This window comes from Oreochromis niloticus, linkage group LG20, assembly GCF_001858045.2.
Source record: "Oreochromis niloticus isolate F11D_XX linkage group LG20, O_niloticus_UMD_NMBU, whole genome shotgun sequence".
Taxonomy (NCBI): Eukaryota; Metazoa; Chordata; class Actinopteri; order Cichliformes; family Cichlidae; genus Oreochromis; species Oreochromis niloticus.
Window position 1 is genome coordinate 25,775,153 of NC_031984.2, and position 10,775 is coordinate 25,785,927.

At 39.7% G+C, this 10,775-nt stretch overlaps 1 protein-coding gene across 4 annotated transcripts; it reads right to left on the reverse strand.

Moving 5' to 3' along the window:
- Positions 1–513: 513 nt before the first annotated feature.
- tmem115 (transmembrane protein 115) lies at positions 514–10,489 on the reverse strand. 4 transcript variants are annotated; one of them, XM_003444827.4, is made up of 4 exons: positions 10,416–10,489; positions 8,912–9,608; positions 6,799–7,163; positions 514–4,953 (listed from the first exon to the last, which is right to left on the reverse strand). In XM_003444827.4, exons 2-4 carry the CDS (start codon positions 9,401–9,403, stop codon positions 4,650–4,652), a joined length of 1,161 nt encoding a protein of 386 aa, XP_003444875.1. In that variant the 5' UTR covers positions 9,404–9,608; positions 10,416–10,489; the 3' UTR covers positions 514–4,649. The 4 variants fall into 4 exon arrangements, with proteins under 4 accessions (XP_003444875.1, XP_005478431.1, XP_005478432.1 ...); XM_005478374.4 differs by having other exon boundaries at positions 10,374–10,466; XM_005478375.4 differs by having other exon boundaries at positions 10,369–10,463.
- Positions 10,490–10,775: the final 286 nt, after the last annotated feature.

A 10,775-nucleotide genomic window follows, 5' to 3' on the forward strand; every position in this document is an offset into this window, starting at 1 on the left:
ATGAGAAACAAAATAAATATGTTACACTACAGGTTTTCCTCACTTCTGCCAAATTAATCACACTTTTTACTTTTGTAGGAATTAAGAGGTTAAGTATCAGCCAAGTCCTGCTAATAAATACTCCTGTGTGATAGTAGTATGCCAAGGAGGAAGTGCATCAACAATGATCTTAAAGAAGCAACTGTTTCTCCCCTTCATTCTGGTAAGGGTTATAAATTCATCATTCTACATGAGAAGGACTAGTCACTAGTGGAAAACATTCAAAACAGCTGACAGTCTTCCCAGGAGTGGACGCCACAGCAAATTCACCCATTAAGGTTGGGACTGTGCAATGCTAGCTGCAAAAAACCTAAAAGCTAAATTTAAGATTCTACAGGCCTGATGTGTGACTTATAGTGACATGTAAAAACAGTAACTTTTTCACATGACTGTACTCTGAGCCCACAAATTCAATGATCGTAGGTCCACAGCAGGGTACCAATTACCACAAGAGTAATACACCATTCACTAACGTTTCATACAATCGCCTTTTATTTCATATTGAGATGAAGAAATATATTTGAAAACCAACAGAAGTCTGTGCAACTGCCACAGTACAGAGAAAGAAAGATGTCCTTAGTGTGAACGAGATCTGCTGGAGCAAAAGTAGAGACAGAGAAGGAAAATGGAAGTAATGAAAAGCAAGAAAAATAAACCTTGTGGGTGATCAACTCTGCCAAAAGGAGCGCAACAGTCTCATCTTTCTTAACCATTTTTATCCAAAGCTCATGAAGTTTGGTGTTTCCCAAAACAATGACATTTTTCCTAGGAATATGTTGTCTCACAAAGTGTCTTAAAGACTTGACAACCTTACATGTACAGCATCCCCCAAACACCCGAATGTACCTTACAAGTGATAATCCAGCCATATCAAGCGGTGATTATATTTAATGTCGTTGTTACAACTCTTTTCTCAGCTCCACATTTGTAAAAAAAAAAACACTCATACTGGAAAATTAAGAGAAGAAAAACAATCAGATTAATAGAGGCAATAGTTCTAAAAGAAGTCTTAAATTCTGATGTAACAATACACGAAGCCCTTCAATTACTCGTCTTCCAATTTTATACCTTTTTCATCCATCTCTCATGTGTCTCAAGTCAAGGAGCTTGTTTAAGACCTGAAAAAAATCTAACATAAAATTATGTAACTGGACATCCACTTGGGAAATGATTTGTGAGAATACATTTAAGGGTGAATGTAAGGGTTGAATGAAACAAGCTTTAAAAAAAAGTCAGCATGCCCGGCTGAAGACATGAAACGTGAACGGGGAAAAAAAGACTTGAACCAAATTTATGTCGGCCAAATTGCAATGCTAGCATTTCTGCAGAGCCTAAAAGAGAGGCCACTGTAATTTAACAGTGAACAGCACTGACATCATTCATTATGCTCTTCTGCAGTTTTTATAGTTTAACCCAACTGTACAAAGGGATTAGACACACAGACAGGATCTGCCTTCTTCGCTTTAATGACATTTCAATTCAAGGGGGAAAAAAGGAAATAAATAAAAAACAAACCATTGGAAACAGGACTGGAGGTGAGGTTTGGCTGAATGTCAGACTGACGAGACTCAGTCTGAAACCTCAGACTGCCAGCTACAATGCTCCATGGCTTTCAAACCACTAAAAAAAAGATAAATAAATAATATAGTACAACTTCACCAAATCACAGAACTTCACAGTTATCTGCAGGCAACCGCATTAGCATGTTTTGCTGCAATGCTGATTTTGTGATGCAAGCTGAATTGGGCAGCCAGTTAAGCTTAACACATACTTTTTAACTGTTTGACTATTTGCGGACTATCTTGCATGTAAAGGGTATGAAAATGACACCATAAAGCTGTAAATTGCACTGTAATTCTATGCAATTATGTACAAAGTTGCCTTGACTGTTTTTATCCGTTGCTACTATGTTTGATGGTAGGGTGCAGTGTGAGGTATCAGATGTCTGACTGCAGCTTCACCTGCTCCACTCTGAAGATCAGTCCCTGTGTCCGTTCATTCACAGAAATAGTAACATTCAAATTAATGTAGAGGCCCAAATCATCCCATGTATACACAGGCTTGCCAAAATATGAGCACAGTGAGATAAAACAAGAAAAAACAGGACAGCACACAGAATTCCATCCCTCTAATATGGCTTATCACTTCCCGTTCAACATCACATCTCATTCCATCAACAGTTTCAATTTATCATGCGGGGCGAAGGTCTGCAGACTACAGGCTATTTTTGCCATTTATTAAAAAGCAAAGAACCCAATTTAATATTTCAGTGTAAAAAAAAAAAAAAAAAAAGTGAAAATTTGAGTCCAGACACAGGGTTGACCGTTTTCTCTTAGCTTCTAAGACGTGCTCAGAATCACTCCTGAGCCACAGGTAAATATTTTCATTTAGGAGGAATTCAATTTGGTTGGCTACATTTATTTGGGGGTTTTTTATCGTTTGTTTGTTTTTTTTGTTTTTTAATTATTTTGAAGGTGTGGGGACACAGGAAGTCTCATTATGTTGACAAAACATTAAAAACAACCTATTTTAATATTTATTTTGAATACAAAAAGAAAACTATAAAATGGAATTACACATGTAAGACCATACTCATTTTTGTAGCTCCCTACTTTCCCTAATAATATAATAATAATAATCATCTGTAATTTTCTTAAATATTTTTAGGAAAGTAGAGGTAACTCTTAATTCTTAGCAGTTTACCCTAATCAGCTTTTAGTCTTAATGTTTGGCCTGTTTTCACAGGAAGAATCAGAGACCGAAGGAGGGTGTAAATATAACCTCATGGACTTTTGCACTTCTAATCTAAAGTGATTAAAAAAAACATAGTTCACAGTCCCAGCTAGTTGGAATTTCACTGAAATTACAAGCTCATGATTATGAGTGCAAAAGTATTTTTCCAAAGTACGGTTTCAGTTTGACATCATTGCTAAACAATTCATTTGCTTCAAATGACTCTAATCAAAAAGGACAGGAGGGAAATTGCCAATTCAATGATTTGATTGTTTCCACAACAGCATGCAACAGCTACAGCGATGACTGGCAACACAATCAGTGAACTGATGACCTTTAGGTGTAAATGAAGTTCATGTTTATTTAGATGAAATAATTTAGCTGTCTATCAACAACCCTAGAAAACGATTCACCACGAGCCAGGTCTGGAACTATACATTTAGAGATGGTAATGCTACAAGTCCAAAGGATGTGACTGAGAGACCTGTGCCATGTTGACTACTGACCAGGACAGCAGTCCTCTGTTTGTGGAATAATTTGTCCTCATGGGCCAGTGCCAGAGGTACAACAATTATAAAACTCAAAATCGGTAACTCATAAATCAATAGGATTTTCTTTAAATCCCCACTAAGACTATTTGTTTATCCTCTCTTTCACTTTTTCCACATTTCTAATGGTGCAAATGGATAAAAGAAGCACAGACAAGGAACACCTTCCCTTCATTGTAGGCACCCAGATAAAAGAACAGCACTTGCTCACACATTTCAAGCATAATTTCAGATTCTTGAATGCAGAAGTGTAAACAGGTTAGGATCAGGAAAGAAATAAAATCAGCTTGCAAAACAAGAAAATCATCCACAGATCTGTGTGAGTGTAACACCACCAACATGTCTTGTTAGTCCAAAAAAGTTTAATTTTTGTTGAATTAAATAAGTAACTGAATAGACTAGGGGGGGGGTCCCCACATTTTGTCCACTGACAAAAAAAAAAAAAAAAAAAGGAGGGGGGTAATATGTGGTTTGTATTTCTGCTTGTGATTCCAGAGAGGCATCAGGTGGCAAGTTAACCTGGTCTTGAATTTTTCTTTCACCTGGCACTTTTTAAAATCTTGATGTTTGGTAACACAGTTCATCAGCAGGGCAGACCCGCAGCAGCTTCTTTCCTGTGGTCCAGCAGTTGGTGCTGAGTAACATGCTTTTCATGCTTCCTCCGTTCCACATCTGGTTCTATATTTGGAACCAGTGAACCCAAAGCTAATGTGACTTAGTGCTTCTCGAATGGACGCGCTACAGTCTCTCATCGAGAATCGGGAACTCAAACCCAGCCTCTGTCACTGACAGCTTTCCCCACAGCGGAAAATAAAAGAATGAATATGGCTGCTCTGTAAAACTTACAAAAAAAGAATATCATAAACCCATTTCATTATTTATTTAGAAAGCAAAAAAAAGAAAAGAGAAAAAGACACATGGAGCAGTGAACAGATTTCTGCAAGCTGGGATTAAGTCTGGAAAAGAAAGAATTTTTGTGACTTTCTCTCGTTTGTATGCAGGAGCGAGCCAAGAATTTAGTGTTCAGTCTGCCCAACTACACTGAGCATTTACAACCATCGTGTCTCAACTGAAAGCACTGTACAGTCTTTTGGGCTTCACAATGATGCTGACAGAGTTTGAGTGTGCACGGTTGTTTGTATACACTGGTCAAAGGGGTGTGTGTGTGTGTGTGTGTGTGTGTGTGTGTGTGTGTGGGTGTGTGTGTGTATACGCCTAATAGCTGTCACTGAATAAACCTGTATACTAGTCAGGAACTCTGAACACACCAGTATACTTGTCAGTGACCTCAAACAGAGCGTGCATATCTGTACACTTGTGTTCTGTTTGCTATGATCTTGAAGGTGCATCCTCAAAGCTGATGATGCTGGACTCTGGGTGCTGCACTCCGCCTGAGGAAGGTGCTCCGCCACTTTGTGACATCAAGGATGAGGAGGTGGAGGAGAGGGAGGCACTGATGGCTCCCCCTGCTGTTCTTGGTGTGGAGGAGGGTTCACGTCCGCCTGGTAGAAGCGGCTGTGTGTCGGTTCTGACCTCATCGTCATCGTCGTCTTCCTCGTCATCCATGCTGGGCCAAGCAGACTGGTCCTCTACGCGTTTTAGACGCTCGTTCAGAGCTTTCAGGGCCAGTTGTCTATAAGGATGAGACAAAGAGAAATGCTTTGCTTCAATGATTTCAGAGCTCAAAACACTAAACTACTGACATAACTGAAGTGAGTAATGTGTCTCTATGGGATTCTTGTAGAAACTTTTATACGTACACACTGAGAGTCTTTAAAGGTAAAGACTAAAAAACTGATAATGTTGAACAATATTTAAATTCGCCAAAATAAAAAATACATATAAAAAATAAGCAACATCTACAAAGTGGGCCCCTGAGGGAGTTCCAATAACTTGGCACCTTGACACCAGTTTTTGTGTCAGGCAACATCAGACTCAACCCAAACACTGCTTTTCTAACTGTAAAATAAAATGTGACTATTTGAATGGTGCCAAAACAACAGAAACATTATGTTTGCACTGCTCTAATCAGAATTACACCCATTTTAACTGGGTGTAATTCTGATTAGACTACTGCATACTGCACTAATCTCACCTTTCCCTGCTCTCAACAAGTACACCTATCGTCTCAAACATATCAGGGAGTCAGTGGAAACGAAATATTAGAAATTACGATGATTACATCATTGTGCAATTAAAGCCTCCCAACAACTGTGAAGCTGAACATTAAGAGAAAGACCGAATCTGACGCAAGTGAAAAGCACCAATGGAGCTTTTTACTTGTGTCAACTCATTTTCCCAAAGTTGGTGGTTAAGTCAAAAACTACCGCAAATGTACAAAACTACTGCTGACTCTTTGCTCTTCGTTTCCTCCATGGTGCATTACCTCTTATACTAGTTATGCCGAGGAGTGACGCAATAAACAAAGAACAGAGTCACACTGAATTGAGTAGATTGGCCGCTGTCACGACACCCAATCTAGCTTTTTGAGTCAAGATCTGACATGTCAAACTGAATCCATCCATTCCTAGTTATGACAAATCAGTACTTACTAGAGCTACCTCACCAAATTCTCTGTTGTCCTTTAGGATTGCTTTTGTAAGTGGGAGTACCCAAATCTAACAGTGAAAAAAATAATCCTAAATAATGTTTTACTTAACTTTTGCTCAAAAGTCAACTCTAAATTTATCAAAATGTCAAAGAAGTCATTGCTGTTGTGGGGGATTTATTTCTCTCCAAACATGTATCCAGAAAGTTGTAAATGTATAATTCACAATTGTTTGCATATCAACAAAGATATAATCTAAAGTGGTAACAGTAACTTGTTTTAACATATCTGTGCTTACACACAGACGTCACTGAACACACTGGCAGACTTTGCTATTCTAGACAAAACACACATGCCACACCCAGTCTTTTCTTTGGTTAACTACATAGCTACTAACGACTACTGTAATATTGTAGAAAACTAAATAAATAACTGTATCATGTTAATGATACACGAGTGTTTAAATTAATATGCAATTCTTATTTTGTACATTTTTCTACAGTTACGATTACGGTCTCTTCCCTTAATTTGTAAATTTGCCAAACATGACACCAAACACACACAATAAAGTATATTTTGTAGCCATCCCATTAAAAATGTATTATTAATGAATGTGTATTGAGAGTCTGACATTTTAAGAGCCATAACTCAAACGTTCTCTTTTAATAGAACGGCATTAGAATGCCATTAGGAACCTATTCGCACCATTTATTTAATGATGCAGGGACTGTTGGAGTGTGGCCTTAACGTGGGCATTTTAGACCATAATTTGAAATATAAATAGATGAAGACAAAAATAACATTTTATACAACACTTTACTGAGACAAACTGAGGCTGGTTGTATTCAATGCTTCACTTTCAGTTTAGTGTATGAGGACATATGTTTACAGATGTAAATATTTAACTCCTTCTTGTTTGCGCTCACTCACCTCCTCCTTTCTGCATCCTGGGGGTCTGTCCCTGGTAAGCTGATGGTGATGGAGGAGGGTGCTCCCACGTCGTATCTCTTTACCATCTTCCTGCACACCTTCATCTTTACCAGGGCAGAGTGGACGAGCCCTGCCAGCAGTCCCACAGCTGGCTGCACTGCCTCTGGGAAGAAACTTGCGAAGGCAAAGTGGTCTGACATGTCGCCGCGGCCCCGGCTGTGCCTCTGGTAGAAGCGCAGGTAGACCCAGCCAGACAGTGCACCATAACTGTATGAGGCCAGGGGAGCGGAGCTGTCAAGCAACCCAGACAGGCGCAATAAAGCCAGGAAGAGGAGGACCAAAGCTGGTGCTGCTTTGAGTCTCACCTGAAAGGAACAGAAAGACTTTAGTTCTAGTGACCAAAATCTTCGAGAAAGCTACCATTTTATAAAAACTTGTTGGCTCACAGTTCTCACAATCTCTTTAAGTGAGTTAGATTTAGGAATGGGGAAAAACAACTGGTTAGATGCCGGGTAACAAGCAGAAGTCACAGTCAAAGTGTTTCAACAAATGTTACAACAAAGTTCCTAACCTGGTCAACTGAGACCAAGAGAGATTTGAGAAGTGACCCAGTTTCACTCAAACTTGCAACAAGCACAAAAAGCAAAAATGAGGGCAAACTAAGGCAGAATGGCCAAGATGTTTCAGAAACATATTGGGAACATGCCGCTAAAGTGTGTCTCAGCAAGAAAAACTAAAACCTTATCTGGACACAGCTGCTCGGCAGACGAGCAGGAAACCTAAAATATAAATTAAAAGACTGGACTGTAGTCCAAATGTCGAAGAAAATCACATGCTTAAAATGGGGAACAGAGGCCAACTGGAGAAAACACTCAACACCTCAGTCTGTAAACTACATGTGCTTACACAGTGAAAAGTTATTACCATATAATGCCAGTAAAAGCAAAAACTGGTGACAAAATGACACTTGGATGAATGAAACCTCTGAAAACGTTTCACATTTGCAACATGATTTTTAAATTAATATACAGATGGCAGAAATATGACAGTTAAAAAAAAGTTATGTCCCTCCTCCAGCATAAACTACAAACAGACCACTTTTACAGGCTTTGGGAAGATGACTTACAACTGTTAGCAAACAGTTGAGGCAATAAATCTGTGATATCTAGTTGACAGAAATCTATTGGGTTTTTTAAAATTTATCACTTGATACAAATGTGCTTGCGTAACCTAAACCCAGCCTTGTGACAGACTGGTGACCTGTCCTGGTCAGTCTCCTCACACCCCTGAGTTTGAAAAGTTGAAGTGGATGGATGAATGAATAAAGCCCAAATAACAGACCTCTGTAAAAGACCTCTGTGGAGGAGGTGCCATAAACTTCTCTATGCAGGAAAAAAAGGTAAAACACCAAGTCCCCATATAATGCAAAAATAACACAAAAGACAGAAAGAACTGTTTTTTTTTTTGTGTGTGTGTGTGTGTGTGTGTGTGTGTGTGTGTGTTGGGGCGGGGGGTCGTTTATTTTAAACACAATTACAGATACAATCTCATCAAGAATTATCCTGTGTTTGTTCAGACTGTGAAAAGTTGCTCAGTACTCTTTAGCCAACAGTACATCCTGTTCCATGTCTTTTGGCAAAGTGAAAGGTAAGAGAAAGAAACACCTGAATTTTGCATTATAAAACCACAAATGATAACACATATCATACGAAGCCAGCAATTTTACACTGTACTCCACCATATACACTTGGTTTTATTCTTCAATATATGCACTCCTATCAAAACCAGAAATTCCAGCTTTCATCCAGTCTAAAAAAGTGATTTTGAGACACTAAATCTTACATATCTACTAATAATTAATCACTGTTGCACATCTAATGGCAAAGCAAGCAGTCTGCAGGTAATACTCCTAAGCTTGTATTAATCCAGATACTTTTAATTCGACATTGACTGGTGTTATATTGATCTGTCACGTCCAAAAAACAGAGAGTTTATGCACATATTCTAGAGACTAGTGGTTAGCTTTCCATTGTTATTTGTGCGCTTGTTAGGGTACATACTCAGTTCATCTTTACACCTTTTTACTCCTCCCTCTCTTATTAATTAGGCTCACCTGTGGCACTCTGAGCACTGTAGTATCCCCCATGGTCTGCTTCAGCGCCACCAGGACACCTCCCAGGAATCCGGCTGCTCCATGGACACGCACAGCAAACAGGAAGTCCAGGTCAAAGGTAGCCACATAGGTGAGGAGGTAGGAGAAGCCTGCTAACAGGCCTGCAGACACGTTAACCACAGCGAAAAAGATCAGGAGCTCCAGAGCACCCCACAAAGGCTCCAGCAGGCGCCCACAGGCCATTACTGTCCCCACATTGGCTGCCACACCCCAGACGTGCTGCTCCACCACTCCATGGGTTACCAGCGTCCACACCCAAAAATTGGGTGGAAAAAGGTAGCCCGGGGTCACCCCCAATGCGTATGGAGTGTCGACAGCCCATGACAGCAGGTACAGCAGTACTACTAAAGCACTTATAGCTTTTACTACTACACTGGTGCTGGCAAGGGCGGCCAGGAAGTGCTGTCGTGCCACAGGCAGGTAACGATTCATTGTGGTCAGTTATGAAGAAGGTCCTCTTTGAGCAACTCGGCCCAAAAGAGTAAAAAAAAAAAAAAAGCAGAACTAGTTGCCTGTTGTTGTAGCAGTTCTTGAATAACGGAGTGAGGTCAATGATGCCAAGCAGAACAGGAGACACCCGTGGGTCCTGACAGCATCAAAATCCACACTTCTCTGTGAGCCTTCATCCGGATAATATCTGTGAAGTGGGCATAGGTAACTTTAGTAATCAATACATTTAGCTTCTACTCTTCCTACAAACGTTTGTTAGCAATTGTATTAAAACTCATTAAGGGGATTTGAAGCGTTACAGCTCATCTACCCTTCAAAAGGAACAGTACAGTGGAAAACAACCAAACACGCTGATTCTTACAGTTTAACAAAGTAACAAACTTTGGGCTTCAGTAGATAACATTAGCTGGGACATTTTAATCAAGCTGGCGACCTTCAGTGGGTGTAGACAAAAGTAGGGCAAGCTTACAAATCACCACCAGTTACCAGACAGGTGCTAGGAGCCAAATATGCCAACAATAAGAGAAGCAAAAACAACCAAGTAGTAATTTCTTAAGAGCAGTCTGGCTGAGCTAGCTTGTAAACACTGATAGCTAAGGTTAGCTGGCTGTCAAATTGAGAATGTATCCAGGTACTTTACTTTATGTCCACTGAAGATCAGAAGAGGTTTCGTGTGAGTGTAAGACAGAACAGCTAGGGCCAGTAAAACCTGGTCGATGAAAAAGCCCACCGAGCCCCAGTTCTTAGTCCTCTGCGCTCTCGGCCCGGGCTAGCCTGAGGGTTTCCCGTCGCTAGCAACAGGCCCTCAAAACAATATTAAAGACGTTACCGGACCAGCGTCAGCTCTCATATAGTTCATAGTCTTTCTCATACGACCCTAGCTTCATTCGTTTATTTTAATGTTCTTCTCTCCTTTCAAAGCAGGTTGCCAGACAAAATTATGTTACCTTACCAGGCACTTCTCCTCCCAGAAAACACCACTCAGCTAACTGACCTGCGCTGTCTGCCACCGTCATCAACAATCGGTGAAAAAACGCTGTCGCGTAACTTCCGGACAGCATTGTACTCTGGGATACTGAGTTTTTACACAATCATTTCCGTAAAACGAGTCTGTAAATGATGACTTGGCATTTCTTTTGCCTACGGTGAAAACTATTTCATTTAGTTTACATTTACTTATATACGCTATTTAATTTGCACTATATTTTAAGTTCAATATTTCACATTTTTTTATCCTACCTTTATAGTACTTTTACTTTAACCCTTTGAGGTTCACACCAAGAAAACTGCAATTAAAAATTATTTCTTTGAATTTTTTATTCATTTAGAACAACAGTAACAAAGAGGATTTTTT

Bases quoted from the DNA above. Each gene is read 5' to 3' on its own strand.
- tmem115 (XM_003444827.4), bottom strand. From the start codon at position 9,403: ATGAATCGTTACCTGCCTGTGGCACGACAGCACTTCCTGGCCGCCCTT. The intron at 7,164-8,911 runs GTGAGCCTAATT...TGTTCCTTTCAG, and splicing joins CAGTGCTCAGAGTGCCACAG to GTGAGACTCAAAGCAGCACC. The intron at 4,954-6,798 runs GTGAGTGAGCGC...TCATCCTTATAG, and splicing joins CAGGATGCAGAAAGGAGGAG to ACAACTGGCCCTGAAAGCTC.